This window comes from Ascaphus truei, chromosome 2 (genome assembly GCF_040206685.1).
Source record: "Ascaphus truei isolate aAscTru1 chromosome 2, aAscTru1.hap1, whole genome shotgun sequence".
In the NCBI taxonomy this organism is placed as follows: Eukaryota; Metazoa; Chordata; class Amphibia; order Anura; family Ascaphidae; genus Ascaphus; species Ascaphus truei.
The window spans coordinates 446,316,780-446,340,571 of record NC_134484.1 but is presented as its reverse complement, the minus strand read 5'-3'; the positions used below and the strand labels follow the sequence as shown (position 1 = coordinate 446,340,571).

The 23,792-nt window shown below is 45.1% G+C and overlaps 1 protein-coding gene across 7 annotated transcripts in view; it reads right to left on the bottom strand.

The window, feature by feature from the left end:
• PRKAG2 (protein kinase AMP-activated non-catalytic subunit gamma 2) overlaps nucleotides 1–23,792 on the bottom strand; it is a 354,869-nt gene that overhangs the window by 63,756 nt on the left and 267,321 nt on the right. For 6 of the 7 annotated variants that reach the window (XM_075587891.1, XM_075587892.1, XM_075587896.1 and 3 more), the window contains 2 exons: nucleotides 9,574–9,794; nucleotides 1,787–1,838 (listed from right to left, as the gene is read on the bottom strand). In XM_075587891.1, the coding sequence (XP_075444006.1) occupies nucleotides 1,787–1,838; nucleotides 9,574–9,794 (273 nt within the window). Of the gene's footprint in view, nucleotides 1–1,786; nucleotides 1,839–2,241; nucleotides 2,345–9,573; nucleotides 9,795–23,792 lie in introns of those variants that run through there. The other variant, XM_075587898.1, reaches the window with a different exon arrangement.

The following is a 23,792-nucleotide window of genomic DNA, read 5'->3' as shown; positions in this document are numbered from 1 at the left end:
TTTATCTTCAGAATAAACGTTTTTTAATGTGCTAAAACCAGAATGCTGAGGTCTGTTAGTAGAAAAGGAAGTGGAGAATGAGCTCCAGGAAGAGTACTATACAGAGTCTCTGGTATATCAATATAATGGGGTAAAACAAGAAAACAGGATAAATACAAAACGGTATCCAGTACTATGATCACCTTGTTTGGAGGAGAGGAGAGAGTACATCAAAAAACGGTTATATAAATGATCTACCTAGCTAGTCAGAAAAGGGCCAAGTTATTACCCCTTAGTTGTAGCTGGAAAAGCGGGTCCTAAACCGGTCCCTCTTATTGAAAATCGGTGAGGAGCCACATATGCTCCTTGCTTTCCCCCGCCTCCCCTTCGGCTGGCTGTGCACTCAATCAGCCGCCTGCTGTAGTAGGATCCATAGAACCCGTATGCGTGTCTCCAATCACGAGAAAAATGCCAAGAAGGAACAAAGAGATTGGTCGCTACGAATCCCTTTTTTCCTTCTTTGCTGAGGTCTGTTAGGCAGGAGTGAGTGTAAAGGGCACTTAAAGGCATTTTACACTAACCAGCATGAAAGTTTATCATTCAAGACTGGCACATGCCGAGAATGGAAATCTTCACTGTGAACATATGACACAAACTACATCTGCCTCGAATCCTACAAACTATTTACTAAACACATCGGTGCACGAATACTGCAAAAATCTCATTCCACAAATTGTACTTGGTTTGGAAACTCATCATTGCAGTTAGAAGTGGGACAGACACAAGATGAGAGAGAGAACACAAATAGCTGTGGCATTTCCACAGGGTTTATTTTTTATTTTTTATGTCACACTTCAACCGATAGGAGCACTAAAGAAATCCCACAGGGTGATAAATGTTGACTCACTTCTAGTGATCCAGCCTCGTCAATGACATCACTGCGCAAAAAGCTATTTAGGCAAGTTGGAGAACGATGCCAAAAAGCTCCCTATGATGACACCAGGAAAGAGATAGGATCAAATGTGGCCCAGATTCTCACACACACACACACACACACACACACACTGTGCTGGCTATTATTACAGATCTATTATTACAGTTCCAGGTCTGCTACAACAATGGGTATATTGAGGATATGTTTTTTGTTTTATTTTTAAGACACAGCCGAGGTTCTGAAAGCCCTTTACAAACACAACTCTTAGCCACCTCACAACTCAACTAGAAGTGCTTAGGTGTTTAAATAATTGTATATATACTTGCAATCTTCCCTTCTGTGATGACAGTAACCTGTAAGAGGCCCCGTATAGCAGCAAAGATCAGATAAGCAGGAGGCAGATCTCGGCTCATATTTCAGCAAGGAAGAACAGACAGCTTAAAAAAAAAAAAAACTGGCGCTCCTCACCTCCTCCCCCCTGCATTTTTTTGGGGGAGGCTCTGTTTGCTTCTAGCTGTATATCACTTCACCTCAGGGCGACTCTTTCATATGGAGGCCACACAAGTTTACCCAAAAGATGACAAGGGCGATAATAGGGATGCCCGGTTACAATTCCCATAAACATAACTGCCCCTTGCTTACGTCTAGAGCCACCGGATCCGTAAATGACATCAACCCCCCCTCCCCCCCCACCAAAAAAAACCCAGCAGCTACTTCAGAGCCCATATAATAATAACCCAAGCTCTGCTCTAGGAGACAGTGAGGACAAGACAAGGACTCGAGGAGCCAGCACAACAAAGACACACACAGAGACAAGGTGATGGGGGCAGGCGCTGAAGCGTTGCTCTGCAGCGGTGATTAGAAGTCTCCTACCTTCATCTTCTAGCTCCAATTTCTCCAGCATGCCTTCAATGGTGCCCGGAGCCTGCGTGGGGAGAAGGCAGAGAGAGGGGAATGAGCATGCATGCAGAGACAGGGAGGCGGCAGGGGAAGGCAGGTACCACCAATCAATGTCTCTGCTTCTCCCTGTACAGGCAGGAGGGAAGGGCGGGGCCAAGGCAACCCCCCCACACCCCATTGGTCAACTAGGCAAGCCGTTGCGCGATTGGACGGAGGAGTGGAAGGACTGCCCAATCAGGAAGCGGAATGTGGGAATCAGCCCCGCCCCCCGTGCTGGCGCAGACGCCGCCGGCTGTCACTATGTGCAGCGCTAATGTACACACCCCCGCCCGAGGTACATTATCTGTGCACCCCCGCCCGCACATAACACACAGCCACAAGTCGGGTGTCTGTGAGGGAAGGGGCTGGAAACCCCGCAAGTGCTGTACCTGCGCGCGCCTGACCGTTGGGGGACCTGAGAGCTCGCGACATGATGGGATCGAATCCATAGAGACCAAGAACGCGTTGGACGGAGCCAGCTCTAGCCACGCCTCCTCAGCACTACTATACGTAGTTGGAGCCACGCCCCCCACACTCCGATAGGTAGATGGAGACACGCCCCCGTTGGTACATGAAGCCACGCCCTCTAGTCACTCCCATAGGTAGATAGAGCTATGCCTCCGTCGGTACATGAAGCCACGCCCCCTAGTCACACCCATAAGTAGATGGAGCTACGCCTCCGTCGGTACATGAAGCCACGCCCCCTAGTCACACCCATAAGTAGATGGAGCTACGCCTCCGTCGGTACATGAAGCCACGCCCCCTAGTCCCTTCCATAGGTAGATGGAGCTACGCCTCCGTCGGTACATGAAGCCACGCCCCCTAGTCCCTTCCATAGGTAGATGGAGCTACGCCTCCGTCGGTACATGAAGCCACGCCCCCTAGTCACTCCCATAGGTAGATGGAGCCGGGATGAATATTGGAGCCCGGCATTCTGGCCCCGCCCATATGATCCAACTATGCAAGGGAGCTGGGGGGCACACGGCCGCCATCTTTATGTGGTGGGAGGGGAAACCTGCAATCTATAATAGAACCAACACCGTTGCTGCCCGAGACTTCTTGTAGCGAAATCATTCAATGTTTCTTAATAAACATTTTTATTCTCATGGCAAAATTATGTATCTTCTTTTCATGCTGCAATATCACCCACAATATGTTCATTTTTATAGCTGCAAACATGTCTATGTTCCCCTTCCCGCCCCTGTACTTTATGTAATATGAGCGTTTAAGCAGCAACCACACTGGGTATTTTTACAGCAAATCAAAGCGGGTTCCTGCGCAGCCCGGCAGCTTTTTCTTTGTTTCAGCTCCTGCTCAGTTTCTTAAGAGACTTGGGCCTCGGCCAGGGTGGCGCTGAGCGGGCGGGCGGGCTGGGCGTGCTCACGCTGGATGCTATGAAACACATTGAGGCAATGTGTGTGGCCAGCGTGAGCAAGCACCTGCGCCTGCTCAGCGCTTAGCTGCTTGCAGAGATAAGCAAATTTGAATTTGTCGTCCGCAAGAGCGTCACGTGAGCGGTTCGATACAATGAGGGCGAACCAGCTCCGTGACGTCATGGCTACAGCCCCCAAATTGCCCCCCCCCCCAGCCCTGCGCGTGCACCTAGCCGGCCACAAATCTCCCGGCCGAGCAGGGAGCGTGATGTCACCGCGCATGAGCACCAGCGCGCTCCCTGCCTGGCCGCAGCCCTAGTCATTCAGTTGTTAGTATCCTCCATGGAAATTCAAATAGAGGCCCCAGGATTGCCCTATCGCAGGGGGGCGCAAACTTCTTTCCCTGCGCCTCCATGCCGGCGGTTGCCCTCTCTACGCGCCTCCCCCGCTTACCCGGCTCCAGCGTCATGACGTCACGTTGCCATGGCGACGCATCTAAGAAACCGCCGGAGCCAAGGTAAGTCTGGTTTACAGAGGCCCTGCTGCTCCCCTGGCACTTAATTTAAATACCTCCGGGAAGCACGCGGGGCCTCTGTAAACCCCGCGCCCCCTGCAGTCTGTCTCGTGCCCCCCCCCCCACTTTGCGCACCGCTGCCCTATCTGAAGGCGCTCCGTAGCCGCCCCCCTAATGACGTTGAGGCTTGGCCTGGGTTACCAAAGCCAATGTGGCATCCATTTTGATTTCCGCATGGGCACAAATGCAGCAGTAATTAGGAAGTTAAGTATCTCAGGAACAACTGGGTCTCCTAAAACTAGTGTGGTTCAGATCCGGAAACCCTCTGAACACAGGAGACAAGTAGGGGAATTTCTTCTTTAATATTTACCGCAGAGTGCCACGGGACTGCCAACATTTCAAGTACGGTGACCATATATGTCCCAGCAAAAATCGGGACAAATGTCGCGCATGCGCAGTCGAGAGTGCCGCATGCGCAATGAGCACTTGCTGGTCGCTTGGGCTTCGATTATACAGAAAAACGCCCGTAGTGTCGCCCGTAGCGACACTGCTCTGCGCAAAAACAATTTGGCACAGGTAGTGATAACTGCCTAAACCAAATGCGACTGTCTCCCCGCTTGCTACTGCAAAGCCGGAGACAGTTGGAGCATTTTCAAAATTTGTTTTCGGGTTGCGACTGCCGCGTCACGTGATGCGCCGTCCAATCAGAAAACAGCCTGCAGCCGCGCGCGCAGAAGCAGGCGCTTGTGCCCATGTCGCTCTGTGACGTCGCTATTGTGACGTCACAGATGCACGCGCCTCCTGCAGTTCAACTGCATAATCGCAGCCTAATGCACATGCTCGATGAGCGCTTGCTGGTCGTTTCTGCGCATGCGCTTTTGGCACTTGCCAACCATTCGTGCGCGTGCACAATCAGAGCTTGCTATTGGCGCATGCGCGGCTGGCAAGAACCGATCGCGCATGCGCAGCTGGCAAGCTCCGATCGCGCACGAGCAGCTGGTAAGTGCCGATTGCACATGCGTGGCTGGCCCCAATAGAAAACGGGACAGTGGCCCAAAAAGTCGGGACTGAGGCCTAAAAACTGGGACGTCTGGTCACCCTAATTTCAGGTCATGTGTGCCCACAGCTAACAAAAGTAGAGGTGGCTCCACTTCCGTTTCCGACAAAAAAACAAGCATGTGTGCCATAACGTGCCTGGTACTTCTATAGGGCTTCTGGCGTGCCAGGTCCAGGCGCCTAATAGCTATGTCATTACGGCACTCTATAGGTTTTATTACTCTAAAGAGGATTTACAAAGTTATCAACATTGATTTCAAAAGTATACTAACAACACACTGTCTGGGTTTAAATCTTTAATGCTGGCGGAAATAACAAACACTATATTTGATTGTATAGAATGGTTGTCAAAACCCACAATAATTCAGATATTTGTGGTCCTGGACACATGAGATGCAAATGAAACACCGAAGTCTATCACAATCTCTGACCTTATGCCAAGCGCAATATCATTTGACATTTCTTGCTGCCATTTCCTGTCTGCCTATTTTAGCCATTACAATCAGCAAATATGTCTCCATTAAAATAAAAATAGATTTTAATGTGCAAAAATCCACCAAAGCGTGTTATACCTAATATGTTGTGAGTGACCAGGCCCGCCATCTGCATTTGCAGGACCTAGGACAGAGGTCTGCATGTGGGCCCTGGCAGGTTGTTGGACAGGGGGGAGTTACAGTGGGTGCTGAAAGCTTGTTGAGCCCAGCAGGGAAAGGGGGTCAATCCTTGAAATTGCATCTGTCGGGTCAAATTCCGGGATCGGGCGGCTAATTCATGAGGCCCAGGACAGCTCCCTCCCTGCTGACAGCCCTGTGGATGATACACTGTACTGTAAAAGTGCAACTGGCTCAACAGATAGAATGTAACTTCAGTTTTACTCTACTACAAGGGGCAGAAACACATTGCTTTTGGAGAAAAGGTATGAAAAGCGGGACAATATACAGTTCCTCACGTGAGTGATTCAGCCAATGAGGGCGAACCAGCCTGGTGACTCATCCGCCACGCCTCCCCATCGCCTCAATCGTAAGAGCACACATCGCTCGGGCGACAGGCGCGTGAGACGCCATGCACACCTACTATAATCTTAGCCTAACTTGCCCACAGTCTTTAGTGCACAAATGTCTTTTCCTACAGTAGTTTAGTGAAATAACAAAGGCGCTACTCTTTGATTATCACCTTCACAGATTGCAGGGTAATTACGACCTGTCAGTGGTGGAAGTGTGATGGCATTATATGGTACACATACAAATATATATATATATATATATATATATACATATATATATATACATATATATATATATATATATATATATATATATATATAATATATATATATATATATATATATATATATTTGTATATATATATATACATATATATATATAAACACACACACACACACACACACACACACACACACACACACACACACACACACACACACACACACACACACACACACACACACACACACACACACACACACACACACACATATATACATACATATATACACATCCAAAATCTTTGGTCGAATATGAACATGTTCAAATTCAGAGAATAGCAGAGCAGATTATTTTTAATTATTGATTATTATTTAATTCAAAATAAAACAAGAAATTATATTGTTTAAAAGGCCTACTGCCTATCTGTGTGTTGAAGAGAGGAGGAGGGAGTGTGAGGGAAAACACATACTACCTATACCTCCTTACCTGGCTCTAAAGGAGGCCACATCCGATCTAACTATTCACATTGGCTGTGCTCAGCCTCTCAGGTATTTGAAATAGATGATAAACATAAAAGTTTATTTATTTTAACAACTTATTTTAAATATTAACCTCTTAGTAGCCCAGGTAACCAGGAGCAACCCATGACAAGCTGGCCTCTATGTGCTACATAGGGGTTAATATATACGTATTATCAGCCTCATTTTTCCCCCACACCTTGCATACCAAAGTGAGAAATGCTTTACTTGCCACTGGCAAACTAGAGGTTAACCCCATATCCCTTTTGATCAGGTCGCTTTCGGTGCTGGCCACGAACCTCCCCTAGACAATGAGGGAAAAGCTATGATGTACTGGGGTATGTCATATGGGTGCCCCATTATAGCCAAAAATAAAACCTAATTCACAATTCCTCTTCAGCCTTCCACCCAATTTAAAAAAAAAAAATGGTGTGTGTGCCGAACACGCTCATTTTATGTGAAACTTCTTTGTCTTTTGTCACAGAAATGATATTTGTGATGGTGATGTTTTTAATTAAAAATCAAAACACAATTTCAGTGACAAAAGCCAAAGACGTTTGACTTTGAACACGTGTGCTCGGCACACACCCCACCGTTTTAGCTATTTGCACTTCTACATGTATACGAACTGAATTCCTTGTGTGTGTTTGTGTCACTCTGTGTGTGTGTGTACCACTCTGTGTGTGTGTGTGTACCACTCTGTGTGTGTGTGTGCCACTCTGTGTGTTTCACTGTGTGTGTGTCTGTTTCAGCCTTTGGGGACACAGCTCTTTCACAGCCCCGGGGCTTGGTCCCTCCCTTCTTGCTCCTTTTAATCCCTACCCTGTGTTCCCCGGCTCCTCTTCTCCCCCCTCGGCCCAGTTTCCATGTTGCGCATGCACAGAGGCCCGCGGTGCACATGCGCCGATGCCCGAGGCCCGTGTTGCGCATGCGCAGATGCCCGTGGTGCGCATGCGGCCCAGAATCCCTTCTTGTGCGCATGCATTTAATGTAAGCTCCGTGCGGGCTACAATGCTGTTTTTTTGCGCATGCGCGACTGGCGCACGCCCATTAGTTCCGTAACGTCACCTGTGTTACGGTTTATCGTTACAAGGCAAGGATTTTTTCCCCATGTAGGTGCCAGCAACGAAGTTTCACTTCAAAAGGTTGCATTATCAGAAGAATGATACCACTCATAATGTGTGTGCAAGTTAGAGATGGCAAGCAGGTTCCTTGGATGGGCTCTTGCGCTTCTCTAAAAATTCTGTCTGACTCCTATGTATGTAACATTTTTGTCCACTCCTGTAAATACATCAGTCAGCTGTAGTTGTGGCGTTAACTTGTTGGGGGGCCCTGCATGGAATCACATTTGATTTCTCTTAATTTTGCTAAAAAGAAAATTCTGGCATTGAAAAGAGATCCGTAAAACGAAACCTAGGATGCAACAACAGGAGCTGTACAACGAAAGGAATGGGACCAGTGAGCATTTGGGACATACAACCTTTGCTTAGCTGACATGTGCTCTATTTGCACGTCACAAACTGAACACTCCATTCAATTTCAACCAAGTCAATTCATGTCTTGCTCCTATTGCGTTTATCCTTTTGTCTTGATTGAGTTGAAGTCACCTATAGATTGATCTTTACTTGTTCCATAGGGGAAGCTTTGCATCCTATCTCCACTCACATCTCTTTATGCCATCAGAATAGTTGATGTGTTAGTGATGTGATAGTAGAATATTTTATATCGACTGACTAAAAAGACGGCAGCGATATGCACAGTAAGCAATGCCTTACGAGTCCTCGATATTCAAAGTTCTGCTCCAATATTTCACAAAGGAAAAACAAAATCATTGTTTTTAATGGTGAATTTTCTTTGGTAAAATTGGTGAGATTTTCTCTCTAAATGCAAAATTACACAAACGGCTGTGATGACCTAAAACCTCATCTATTCAAACAATACATATAATCTTCTCTTAGAAATTCCACTGTTGAATTCCACTTTATATGCTTTACGTTGCTCCCAAGTATTTTGTGGAAGGGAGAAAGGTTTTAGATTCATTTATCTGAGTGGAGCTAAACTCTCCTGCAGATTGGAGAAAACATTTCCCCAATATATTGAACAGGGAGGGGGCCTTTGAACATGTTTTGTACTGTATCTTTATAGTGCAGTTTAATAAGTGATTATTTGTGGCAACAGAAGCCATTTGAAGCGCACAGACTGTGAGATGTATCAAATTGTGTGTCTTCTACTTCTAATTTTGTATGCAAAAAACCTCAGCCACGAGTTTGCGTAGACTCCTACATGAAATATCTGTATCAGATATCGGATACAACAGAACTGACACATATCCTACAGTTTATTCAGAGTCAAGCATACTGCATTTGTTTATTTTTGTTTGCGGTGTGTACAGACACACTTTTCAGAAGTTGAATACCCAGGGCTAGATTCAGTAAGTTCTGCGAAATCAGGGTAAATAACAAGACACGACCTACAACAGGACCGGTCAGGAATCTTCCCTGAGTTAACACTTCATTTCCCTAAGCTAGTCGTATGCAAAAATAAAAGGCGCCATTGAGATCATTAAGACAGGGTAACGCGACATTATTTGGAGATAACGCAGAGTTATCTGCAGCATTATTTAAGTGTTGGGATTACTCCCAGCCAAATACATTCAAACAGGGGCGCTCAACTCCAGACCTCAAGATTCCCCAACAGGTCAGGTTTTAAGGATATCCCAGCTAATATCCCAGCTTCAGCACAGGTGGCTCAATCAGAGGCTCAGTCTCCAACTGTAACATGTAACACAGAGGTGTTCAACTCCAGTCCTCAAGGGCCACCAACAGGCCAGGTATTAGGAATATCCCTGCTTCAGCACAGGTGGTTCTAACAGTGGCTCAGTCTTCGACAGCCACTGATTGAGGCACCTGTGTTGAAGCTGGGATATCCTTAAAACCTGACCTGTTGGGGACTGGAGTTGAGCCCACCTGCATTTACCTATTCTCCGCACATGGGAAAAGAAGAGATCTTTTACCAAATAACACGGATTACTTACTGTTTTTGAGGTAGGGCTGAGTGTCGATGCCGCTGTACAGGACTTAGTCACAGTAACCGGCAAATGTGGCAATGAAAACCTCTGGCCGGTGTCCGGTGGAGAGGAGAACGAGCGCAGTCTGGCTTCTAACCTTTCCGGCTCATGCTTGTACGATTCCAGGGGAAAGGTGGGCTGCTTGGTCACTTGTGTGGGAGTGGACGGGGAAGAGGAGAGCCCCGAGGCTGCAAAGGAAAACAACGAGTCAGACCACAAAATGCGAAAGATAAATATCAGGACACAAGAATACAATGGTACAGGTACTTCCAAGGTGCTCCTGGGGTTATGGCCTTGACAAGCCAGTTACACTACTAAGGTTTAAAATGACAGAGGGTATTCCATGTATTTATTCTAATGCTTTCTAAGCTTACATACAATAAGCATCATTGGAGAAACATTGGTATGTTAGAGACCATTCTTATTGGCTATTATAATGGGTCAAACATGCCCTAAACACAGAGTTTTAATTCACACATATGTCATTCAATGCTCTAGTGGCCACATTGAGAGGAATGTAGGTTCGTTGTAGGTTGTGAAACTTTTTAAGACACCGCCATTAGGGTCCTTCATAGTTAAAATGATAGTGTACGGAGCTTTTGTAACCTCAGGTTTCTTCGTCAAGTGCACGAGCAATACAAGAGGAAACCTATGACATTGTGAAAGCTCTGTACACAATCATTTCTTCTACGAAGAACTAATGTTTGTCCCCTAAAAAGTATCATGCAGTAACTCATAGCAAATCTACATTCGGACATATGAAAGAGGAACAACAGATCCACTGACACCACCAACACTTCTGGAAGATTTGGGACATGATCCGTAATCTTTGCCTTAGTGCGCTAACCCTGCGGGCCTGCCTGTGCGGGTGATCTCAGGTGCTCTCACTGCAATTGCCCAGCATATTGTGGTAGAGGAAATGACTGACTGATGAACCAAAGAAAGAACCAAAAGGTTTAAAGGAGAGAGGTTTAAAGGCCACAGAGGGCATAACGACATTTTAGGAACGTGATGGGCTCAAGAGAAGAGGAAATGTTGCTATGTATATAAAACATTGATGACATCTCTTTAATTTGCTAGGACCCCCCTCCCCACTCCTCCCCCCCAATAGCAGCTATCATCTTTTTATGAGGCAATATGTTCTGTGTTGCAGAGGGAATATTTTCCTTTAAAGCTCGACAAGATTAATTAGCTGTAAAAGATTAAGATTCCGTAATTTGCATCTTGTAAACCCCAGGGCACTATGAGAACACACTAAATGCATCGCAATCCCACGCAATAGAAAAAAACACTTTATTTCCAGGTGAATAGTAAACCACAAAACATTCGACCGATGCAGATTCCGAGGGCTATAAAAACAAAGGAAAATATCAGTGCATTTAATTAAGACCCCATAGTGTATTTTAACATACACACGTTATGATGATTTACAACACCTTAAAGAAATATCTTTCTGAAGTGATTTATTTCCTTCCTTTTTTATTCAATAGCAATGGCAGTTACTCTCTACAGAGGTTGTCACAAGCCTACAGTGCCTCAGCTTGTAACAGTATGTTTTCAGGGTGTATTCACTCATTGGGGGAGATTCACTCAGAGCCAATGCGGGATATCACACCCTAATGCTGCGTTAACTGCTATTGTATTGTATTGTATGTCTTTATTTATATAGTGCCAAAAGTATACTCAGCGCTTCACAAAGAATATAGTACAGGGAATTAAAATGATACAATAAGTCAGTGTTTCCCAACTCCAGTCCTCAGGGAACCCCAACAGGTCAGGTCTTAAGGATATCCCTGCTCCAGCACAGGTGGGTCAATCAGCGGCTCAGTCATTTTGACTGATCCACCTGTGCTGGAGCAGGGATATCCTTAAGACCTGACCTGTTGGGGTTCCCTGAGGACTGGAGTTGGGAAACACTGCAATAAGTGCAGCAAAATCAGACAATAGGAAAGGAAATCCCTGCCCCGAAGAGCTTACAATCTAAGAGGTATGGTGGGAGACTTACAGTGACAGCAGGTGAGGGAATAAGTGCTGTGTATGGCAGTGCTTGGCCACAATGGGTGGTAGGAGTGGCAGAGTGTGGGACAGTAACCATGAGTGCAGGCTGTTGGGATGCTTAACTTGTGGGGTGAGTTTTAAGGTCAGTCAGTATTAAATCAGAAGGTTAACACCATTTACAGGGGAAGAGATGGCAGGCTGCATAGGTGATATCAGGTGTCTGACTTAGTTCAGGCTTAGGGTAGATCCCCGGCAGCAGGAAGGAGTAGATAGAGGGTGTGAATAGAGGATTTGTGTGGGTGCTTTTTATTGAGGGGTAAAGAAGTTGTTGGGAGAGAGGTGTATAAATAATGGTGCAGTGGGGAAATTGGAGAGAACAGAGACGTTCACAAAGTAGTGAGGAAACAGTAAGCAAAAAAAGCAATAGGCAGGGCATGGTGAGATGCAGGTGGAGACAGTCCAGGTATTGGAGGATAGGAAGAGTACAAATAATTCAAGATGACGCCAGATTGGGGTGCAGTACCCCACATATGTGCCTAGTGAATCCCAGCATTGCACACACATGCATGCTGACACTCCCAACTTTCAGTTCAGTCCTTGGGTCTTTCTAGCTGTGTGATCCAATCCCATTCATTTTATTTGAGTAACTTAGCACCTCAAAAGATTAATGAAGGCTGAAATTGCCAGGGTACGCTTGAGAAAACTGGTTACTGGAAAGTCGATGGGAATTTGTCTTGGCTCCAGAAGGGCTGTATGGCCTACAGTACGTGTGCATCTATACACAGGCGTCAAACTTAGTTTTGAGCCTTTTTCCTCTTTCAGTTCTTATTAGCACAAAAAACAAATTCTGTCTCACTCTTTCCTAAATATTTTTGCTGGTTTTAAAATAAATGCTGTATTATTTTATAGCATCTTCCTCCCCCTCAGGAAGCACGTGAACAGAGCTCCCAAACATTTGGTTTGAAATCAGTTTTGTATTCTAAGTTTATTTCATTTTTATATATTGTGGTGTGGGAACTGTAGGGGAAATACACTTTGTTTTGTAGGTAGTTTGGGGTTTATTTGGGTGTTTAAAAAACATTTTTTGTTTTCACCCAGAGGCTGCAGTGATTCAACCCACAGTCACACTCTGATTGGCTGGGAACTGCAGCTTCAACCCCCTATCACCTCCCCCCATAATCCCCTTCCCCCATCCCCTCCCCCACCACTGGTTGTTTGTTTTTCTCATTCATTTTTATTTTAAGTTGATTTGTTTTGCATTTGGATTTGGGAGCTGTGTGTTTTTAAAGATTGTAATACTGTGGTGCAGCTCCTTGCTAGGGAGAGACGAATTAATAAGGGAGGAAATAGAAACAAAACTGCAGGGATTCAAAGCTGCCTTTTTTCCCTCTCATAGCAGAAAGGTAGTTAATTAGTTCTTAAAGGGACAGCTCCTCTCTGCACTCTCTCCGTAGGCTTTACCTCCTCCCCTGACATAGAGGCTTTTAATATCATGCCCAAGGGGAGGAGGGATTGTAGGGCAACGGGGGCTGCACCCGGGCACCGGACCCCAAAACCTATGGTCCCGAGGAGTACTAACCATGGCCACAGCCCTCAGCCTGGTACATCCAGTGCCCTGGCCGTACCTCCCCCAGCTCCTGCTGGTAGCCTAAGCCCTGCAGCCCCAGCTACATTGTGGGCGTAGGTGGCAGCTGCAGGCATTAACCCCAGCAACAACAATGCTGAGGCCACACCTTGCCTAAGCAGGAAGCATGGGGTGAGGTGCCCAATATCACCTAGCCAGGGCATGGAGGCTTATGTGAGGATTGTGGCGGATGTAGTGGGTCCCTCTGCAGTGGTGGCAGCCAGCAAGATGTACGGGAGGGGCGTATTCTTCCTCCATACGCTGACTGCCACCCACCCTGGTGCAGAGGGGCATTGCAGTAGGGGGGACCTATATCCCCATTGAACCCCTGGAAGGGTTGAGCACTAGAATCATACTTTCAAATGTGCCCCCCTTCCTCCCAGACTGCCTGATGCACCCGCACCTGCAGGCCCTGGGAGACATTAAGTCTCCCATATCTAAAATACAATTGGGCTGCAGGGATAGGGCGCTGAGGCACGAACTCTTCTTTAGGTGGCAGGTGCAACTGCTGCTGCCGGGGAGCACAGAGTCGGCAGAGGGCTCCTTTTGGGGTGCCCTATGAGGGCATCATGTACACAGTGTACTATGGCACGAAGGAGGTTAGGCGCTATTTGTGCAAGGAGCTGGGGCACGCTCGCAGGAGCTGCCCCAAAGGGAACAAAAGATCTACCCCAGCTCCTGCACCCGCTCCTCCCTCTGCCAGAACAGCCTGTACTGCTGTGCCCATCACAGTAGGGCCCTCGAGGGCTCAGGTCTCCCCTAAGGCTGTAGGAGAGGTCGCTGCCAAAATCCTCTCCAATACATGGTACAGATAATTTACATTATTATATTGCTTAGCTCAGTAGAACTGTGTGCATCACATATTGCACACAATGATATAATTTTTCCGTTTTGGAAGCAAATTAGCTTTATCTGTGTACTATATAGTACTACTTTTTTGTATATAACTATTTTTTAAGGGACTACTTTGTGACTCATTTTTATTCATTTTTTTTCTTTAAATGTTTGTGTCATAATCTAATCATTTTTCCTATTTAGTGGATGCCAATCATGCATTTTGTGACAGAACAGATTCAGGCGTTTATTCCCTGGTGTGAGATCGATGTTTCAAATATGATGCATTATTCTCCAATAAAAGACTACTAGTAATTCTAATGGCTTTTACACCTTGGTGAGGAAAAGCTTTATAAATATCAGATGTGCACGTTACTTTTTCCACTTGGCATTTCCATGGGAAATATGTATCAAGGACTTCTGACTGTGCACCTGGGGAAGTAATTATGCCAAAAATATCAAAACTAAATTCCCATGGAATGTTGGGGGATAAATCGAGTGACCTTTTTTTGTGCTACGTTTGCCCCCAATTTCGCAGCCAGCAGACTTTGAAACTTTTCAAACAGAAGCTCGCCTGGAAATTTGAGTCAAGCCTAGACAGAAGGTCATGCTCTAAATCTTTTGTGTTTTTATTTTTGTGTGTCTGTGGGGTATTTTATTTTTGTGGTGTGTTATTAGCTGGTTTAAACTTATTTATTTATTTTATACCTTGCACTTTGGACTATAAAAAGTGTGCCCACATTTTTAAAACACAAGATTTTCCTAAAGTTTTACACACATAATACCAAAACCAATACAGTTCCAGCAACACCAAAACACGTTTTATGTTTAAGCAAAACACAAATTAAAGGACCCACCCTTTTTTTTTTGGAAACAACCCTGTATGGGGGGCATTTATCAATGACTCCCAACTTCAAAACTGGGGTAACAAACATGAATAAACGTATTAAGTAAAAATATTCCCATTGAAACAAATGGGTCTTTTCCTTTGTTAAATGTAATGTGATATTTGTATTATTTTTGCTCCAGTTTTCCATCCCTGAGACCTTGAGAAATCACCCAAGTCGGTCCCCCTAACCCAATAAATAGTACATGTTTGTGCACCTTTGTATCATGCTGGACTGAGGATAGTTGAGTTTTCGCTATACATTTTTTATTTTTGCATTTTATATATTTTTTTTTTTTTTTACTATTTTATCGTTGACTTTTGACTAGATATGTTTGTCTACTTAATACAGTAGTTTTCAATAATCACTGCAGGGAAACACAGCCAGACCATGATTTTGGAATAACCAAGCACTGCAGTCATCATTAATATATACAGTATAGTGGCTGGAGTCCCCGCTAACTTAGAAAATTAATGTGATGACTCAAATGTTCAAAATAAATGCCCTGTTTACATATTGTCTTAACTAAACTCCCTTTTATTAAAGCACGTAGCTGAAAGTACCCGGCGTTGCTCAGGAATTCTAAGAAACCAATCTCATCCCTTCCCTCCTCTCTACGCTTTCTCCCCTCCCCCCATCTCTCTCGTTCCCCTCATCTTTCTCCCTCCCATCACTTTCCTTTAATATCTTATGATGTCCTCAATTCTTTCCGCCCCTCTCTCCCTCTCCAGCATTCTTATTTTCTGCTCACGTGCCAACTGACTTTCTCTCTTTTTTTGTCTGCTTTCTATGTAAACTTGATAGATATCTGACTCTTTTATCTGCCACCAGGCTATGCTCATTATGTTACCAGTACGATGTCACATGGCAGGTAAATAGCCTAGCAGGTACAACACGCTGTGGCTGACTTGTTTGTCAGAAGTTGTAATACAGTAGCTCATACAATTAAAAATACAATATCCAATTTCCAAATATAGACAAAACCCTACTCCTTGATCGCAGGAAATATCATGCAAAATTTGGTTACGATATCTTAAGAGGTGTCCAAATGCATAGCGAATAGACAAACTATTTTCCAAACTACATACCGATGTAGCCCTATGGTTGGTCACACTCTCCTCACAAAATCCGCTGCGGCTCCGTTTCTTTGTCTCCGTTTTTTGCGCGCGTAGTGCAAGTACGGAGACTTAATGGCCCATCAGGAATAACACAGTGGGGGTCCCTGCGTCTGAATGGGACCCCCACTGGGTGAATCCTACCGGGTCCCGCCTGTCTGTAGGAGACGTGCAGTCAGACTGAATCAGTCACTCTCTCTGCGTGCCTCTAACAGGTGATCGCGCATTAATTTTAGGTCCGGGGACCCCCTGCTTCCAGAGTTATAGGCGCCGTTACTCGGTAGGAGATAAAAAGATTGGAAAAAGCACAACCAAATACTGGGGAAATTTTTTTATGGTGCAGTAGTATTCAGCAGGAAGAAACAGGAACTGCAGTATATAACAATACATTTGGATGGATTACAATACATATTCTATTTCTCACAAAAAACGTTATCAAATCAGGAAGCTTCACAAAAGTAGTTTGTTTAGAACACACCCGTTCAGTATCTCATGAATGAGAAGCGTCACAAATATACCAAAAGCAAAATCCACAAGCGCAGAACCAGCAGTTTCAAAGGGTACAAAATAATAACGTTTCTCAGACCAGTTCCTCAGATTGCTATAAAGGACACTGTATCATCACTGGGCACTGAATCATCACTGGACACTGAATTATCACTTGGCACTGAATCATCACTGGACACTGTATTATCACTGGATACTGTAGCATCACTAGACACTGAATCATCACTGGACACTGTATTATCACTGGACACTGTATTATCACTGGACACTATCATCACTGGACACTATCATCACAGGACACTGTATCATCACTGGACACTATCATCACAGGACACTGTATCATCAATGGACACTGTATTATCACTGGACACTGTATTATCACTGGACACTGCATCATCACTGGACACTGCATCATCACTGGACACTGCATCATCACTGGATACTGTATCATCACTGGACACTGCATCATCACTAGACACTGCATCATCACTGGACACTGCATCATCACTGGACACTGCATCATCACTGGACACTGCATCATCACTGGACACTGCAGCATCACTGGACACTGCATCATCACTGGACACTGCATCATCACTGGACACTGTATCGTCGCTGGACACTGTATTATCAAAGGACACTATCTCATCACTGGACACTGTTACATCACTGGACACTGAATCATCACTGGACACTGTATTATCACTGGATACTGTAGCATCACTAGACACTGAATCATCACTGGACACTGTATTATCACTGGACACTGTATTATCACTGGACACTATCATCACTGGACACTATCATCACAGGACACTGTATCATCACTGGACACTATCATCACAGGACACTGTATCATCAATGGACACTGTATTATCACTGGACACTGTATTATCACTGGACACTGCATCATCACTGGACACTGCATCATCACTGGACACTGCATCATCACTGGATACTGTATCATCACTGGACACTGCATCATCACTAGACACTGCATCATCACTGGACACTGCATCATCACTGGACACTGCATCATCACTGGACACTGCATCATCACTGGACACTGCAGCATCACTGGACACTGCATCATCACTGGACACTGCATCATCACTGGACACTGTATCGTCGCTGGACACTGTATTATCAAAGGACACTATCTCATCACTGGACACTGTTACATCACTGGACACTGAATCATCACTGGACACTGTATTATCACTGGATACTGTAGCATCACTAGACACTGAATCATCACTGGACACTGTATTATCACTGGACACTGTATTATCACTGGACACTATCATCACTGGACACTATCATCACAGGACACTGTATCATCACTGGACACTATCATCACAGGACACTGTATCATCAATGGACACTGTATTATCACTGGACACTGTATTATCACTGGACACTGCATCATCACTGGACACTGCATCATCACTGGACACTGCATCATCACTGGATACTGTATCATCACTGGACACTGCATCATCACTAGACACTGCATCATCACTGGACACTGCATCATCACTGGACACTGCATCATCACTGGACACTGCATCATCACTGGACACTGCAGCATCACTGGACACTGCATCATCACTGGACACTGCATCATCACTGGACACTGTATCGTCGCTGGACACTGTATTATCAAAGGACACTATCTCATCACTGGACATTGTTACATCACTGGACACTGTTACATCACTGGACACTGTTACATCCCTGGACATTGTTACATCACTGGACATTGTTACATCACTGGACACTGTTACATCCCTGGACATTGTTACATCACTGGACATTGTTACATCACTGGACACTGTATTATCACTGGACACTGCATCATCACTGGACACTGCATCATCACTGGACACTGCATCATCACTGGACACTGTATCATCACTGGACACTGCATCATCACTGGACACTGTATCATCACTGGACACTGCATCATCACTGGACACTGCAGCATCACTGGACACTGCATCATCACTGGACACTGCATCATCACTGGACACTGTATCGTCGCTGGACACTGTATTATCAAAGGACACTATCTCATCACTGGACACTGTTACATCACTGGACACTGTATTATCACTGGACATTGTTACATCACTGGACACTGTTACATCACTGGACACTGTTACATCACTGGACACTGTTACATCCCTGGACATTGTTACATCACTGGACATTGTTACATCACTGGACACTGTTACATCCCTGGACATTGTTACATCACTGGACATTGTTACATCACTGGACACTGTATTATCACTGGACACTGCATCATCACTGGACACTGCATCATCACTGGACACTGCATCATCACTGGACACTGCGTCATCACTGGACACTGCATCATCACTGGACACTGTATCATCACTGGACACTGCATCATCACTGGACACTGTATCATCACTGGACACTGCAGCATCACTGGACACTGCATCATCACTGGACACTGCAGCATCACTGGACACTGCATCATCACTGGACACTGCAGCATCACTGGACACTGCAGCATCACTGGACACTGCATCATCACTGGACACTGCATCATCACTGGACACTGTATCGTCGCTGGACACTGTATTATCAAAGGACACTATCTCATCACTGGACACTGTTACATCACTGGACACTGTATTATCACTGGACATTGTTACATCACTGGACACTGTTACATCACTGGACACTGTTACATCCCTGGACATTGTTACATCACTGGACATTGTTACATCACTGGACACTGTTACATCACTGGACACTGTTACATCCCTGGACACTTTATTATCACTGGACACTGTTACATCACTGGACACTGTATCATCACTGGACACTGTATCACCACTGGACACTGTATCATCACTGGACACTGTATCACTGCTAGCTGTATCAGAGTCTCTGAGTCATTAAAACAAGCTTGACTTTTTAAGATATTGGCAGCTTAGGTAACAAGAGGCTGGTGCCTTTGTAGATGAGCCGGTATGAAACATATGACACACTGATTCCTGGCTTTCCTTTTATGTTGGGACATCAGCCGATATACCCGTGTATGTATTTATGGGGTAGTATAAAATAACGGCTGTTTGCTCCAATAGGAAATATTGGATTTGCTGCTAGCAAACCAGAAATAGTTAATGACATTTTTTATTATTAAATGTTAGTTAAGTGTCAGGTATATGACATCTAAGAACAGGCTACTGAGTACTTTAGAGCCAGGTACTACATTACTTTGCTCTTTGTGCAGAATACTTTGTGTTTTTCACAAGACCTTTTTTTGGAAATCTTTCACCTTAAAGCGTCCCCCTCTAGTCCTGCGGCATCTTAGAAAATCATTACAAAGTACTTGGCATTCAAGGTTCAAATCCATTAACAACGGTTAAACTTCCCCTGGGAAGAAACAACAAAAAATAAAAATGTCTCACAGAGAAAAAAACTCTCCCAAACAAATCAAGCGGAACAAATGATGTTATGGAGAAAGCGCAGAAGCTTAAGAAGCAGAAAAAACTAGCCACCGGCCTGAGAAATGTCTGGAATGGAACACAAAAGTTAAGTAAGCATAGCTGATTAAAAATAATCATAATAATACATCAGGTTGCCATAAGTAATAACTTTGCGCCTTATTCACTAAAGTTCTGTGCTGACTTAGCGAGAGGTAACGCCATTAAAATAGATAGTGTTAGTCCCGTGCTTAATCACCTCCAAAGTACAGGTGTAGCAGGCTTCACTGTTCCCGATGCCCAGATAGCAAAACATACCCAGGCATGCCTCTGGATATTACAGTTTCCACTGAATTTAATGGGAATATTGCTGCAGAATACTGCATTTTAACCTGTTATACCACAAAAGAGAGTGCAATGAAGCCTGTTACATACACCTGTCTAGTGAATGAGACTAGTACTAGTCAAAAATACTTCAATTATACTTTTTTTAAATACTTTTTTTTTTTTAACCCCAATCCAAGTATTTCCATGTTCTCTGGTTGTGAAGGGAACCTTTTCCCTGCCAGCAAGACCTGAATGCAATGGCGGCAAAAAGGCTAACCCTCATTTGAACATGTTCTGCTGCCGAGGAAGTTATTTTCTTTGCTTTTCATACTTCTTGCATGACTGTATACAATGCAATGTTATCGTCACAAAGAACGTAATGTGTTTGCTAGTGATGAAATGCAAGTTATTTGTGGTTTTGGAATAAAATAAAAACGCGGTCCTTTTTTTGCTATAAAAAGGGATTTCAAGTCTAAGGGATGAAATATGAGGAATGATAGTGCCGCCCATTTAGTCACCTATGTACAGTACAGTGGTGGATTTACAATGTTGCTGCCCGTAGGCCCTTAGCTTTTGTCACCTCTAAAGTATCCAGTGATTATTGCTAAATGACTGACTGTGCACGGTGAAACGCGTTAGTTGAGGCCCTGTTCCGTCATACCAACTAGTGCAGCGTGCTGCGTGCAGGTTACATACTAGCAACAGAACACAAAGGACGGTCGCCAAAGAAAATCGAAGAGAAACCGCTACAACAATATTTTGTTATACCCGTGCTATTTAAATCTGAATATATATATATACAGCTCAACCCCCTTATAACGCTGTGCTTGGGCTCCAAAGAATCACATCGCGTTATAAGCGGATCGCGTTAGAAATAATGTACAATTGTATGCATTGTACAATAAAGTATTTAAGATACCAATAGTCGTGTTGTAAAATATTCATAAATACGAAAACTGGGAGCCACGCTTGCATCGCGTTATAAGCGGATTCGCGTTGTAACGGATCGCGCTATAACGGGGTTGAGCTCTATATATATATATATCTCGGGGGAAAAGAACAGATATTTGCTGCTCTCAAATGTTGCTGCTGTAGGCCCGGGCATATTGGGCAGTCTGCCACGGCTTTTGGAAAAGTGGCAGTGTTAGGATTGCCCAACACAATACATTTAACAGGGTGTTGTAGAGAAATCCCCAGCTTAAGTTGGGGAGGGCAGTACAATGTCCTGATTACCTGGCATTTTGTCACAGGTTGGTCTGGACTGGAGATGCAGAGGGGAAGGGTGAAGGACAGGAAAGAACATATTCAGGTTACCAGGTCAGAACTCTATACAGAGACGCTTATTGCCAATGGCGGGGAAAAAAGTGTGCTGGCCACTCTCCTCCAGTGCTGCGTCAGAGCCAACCAGATGCTATTTTGCAGTTGATGTCAGTAATCAGGAGTGCACCTGCAACTCTTGTTGGAGATCCCAGGATAGAGTAGATTCCTCTATTGAAGCTAATGACACCCACAACATAAACTGTAGACAAACCTCATCAATATGATTTTCTTCCAGTTAATTATACAATTAATTATATATATATATATATATATATATATATATATATATATATTTTTTTTTTAAATAGTCTCCTCTTTGCTTTTCAAAGCTACCAAAAGAAGCCCTCATGAGCAGGTAAGATGAACAACCTGGAAGTAGATCCACTGAGGATCCACTTTAGCACATTTATCTCCTGCGACATTGTTCTTGATGTTTTATATAATTAGAGACTATTCAATTTTGAAAAGGGAAATCCGACCTGCCTCCTGAAATCCCCCTTTTTATTGCATAGGACTGGCCCTGCAGCTGGTGTTGTAATGTGAGAAGAAACCTTGGGTTCTGACATCAAACTGTAAGGGCGCCGCGTCCGTTACCTTCTGAGGTGCCTCTCTCTCCCCGCGCTCCTCGCATGCCAGGACTTCGCATCGCGGGGGGCGAGTGAACACCGCGCCCGGAGTGCCGCCTCCCGATCAGTGGTGACCCGCGCTCCAGCTGCGTGCGCCACCGAGGCGGACCGCCACGCACACCAGCACTTTCTGGCAGCCGCTCCAGCGCTGTGTCCCAGTCGCAGGCGCATGCACGCATATATATGGCTGCACTTACTCATCGCTGGGAATCCTCTACACCTGTCCTGCACCCAGCTTCGGCCTATCAGCGGTCCACTTACCTGTGACCTCACCTTCATTCTTCCCCATTGGCTCCTCACTGGTATTTAGTTCAATCAGCCCTAGGCTGATTGCTGAGCATAGTTAGTTCCTAGTTGTGCTTGCTACAAGCCACTTCGTTGCACTCGTCTTGTCTCCTTGTACCTAGAACCCTGCTTTGTATCCGGATTCCTGACCTCTGGCACCCTTGGACTCGGCTCTCTCATCGGACTTCTACTCTCTCCTGCCCACGACCCTGGCTTCGGACTCTGACTACTCTCGACTTCTCCAACCCTGATACGGCAAGTACCTCCTATGATCCTACCCTCTCCTGCCCGGACCCGGCCTGCCACGATCACGAGCTGCGCAACCCGGACCCGGCTTCGCGGCCTAGGTCGGTGTCTCCATATCCCCACATCAGCCTCACGGTCCGGTCCTGGTTTGTGGTGAGCACCCGTGACACAAACTAATACCTTTATTACTGTGGATTCCTGGGGAAATACAATAACTCATAAGTAAGAGAGGCAGCAGATTGAAAGTTCAGATGGAGCCAACAATGTGGTGTCACAAAAATCCAGCTAATCGTTTATAGCAAAGGAGGGCGGAAGGATGTGTTCACATCAATATAGGTTGTGTTCCTGAAGATTGGTACTCAAACCTCTGCTCAGAGCAAAGCTAGACTGGGTTTCTGGGCAAACCTAATCAATATTATATTCAAACACAGAACACTTGTGTTTACAAATACATTGATCTTTTCTGCATTTTGCTATGAACAGTGGCCCTGAAGGATAGGTGTGATAACTATTGTTTTAAAGGAGATAGGAAGCCATCTGAAGTAGGAACTATGCATCTTCTTATTGCATACAACTTCAGACAAACACCTCAAATGATGTGTTGGCCATGTCGCAAGTTTGATGTAACAAGCACTGGGACACATTAAGCCACAATGCACATTGACGTGAATGGGCTATAGGGTACCTTATAGTTTAGACTAGGGGTGCGCAAAATTTCTGAGCTGCGCCCCCCTACCTAGAAGTCCCAGCGCTCGCGCCCCCCTGTCCTAGGACCCGGCGTCATTTGTGACGTCACGTGACCCTGCAGTGTCATTTGTCGTGCGCTGCCATGGTGGCACGTCCCCAAAGAGCTGGCTGAGAGCAGGTAAGAGAAGTTACAGAGGCCTCACACCTTCCCCGGCATTTAATTTAAGTGCCTTGGGGAGGAGCGTGGGGCCTCTGTAACCACCGCG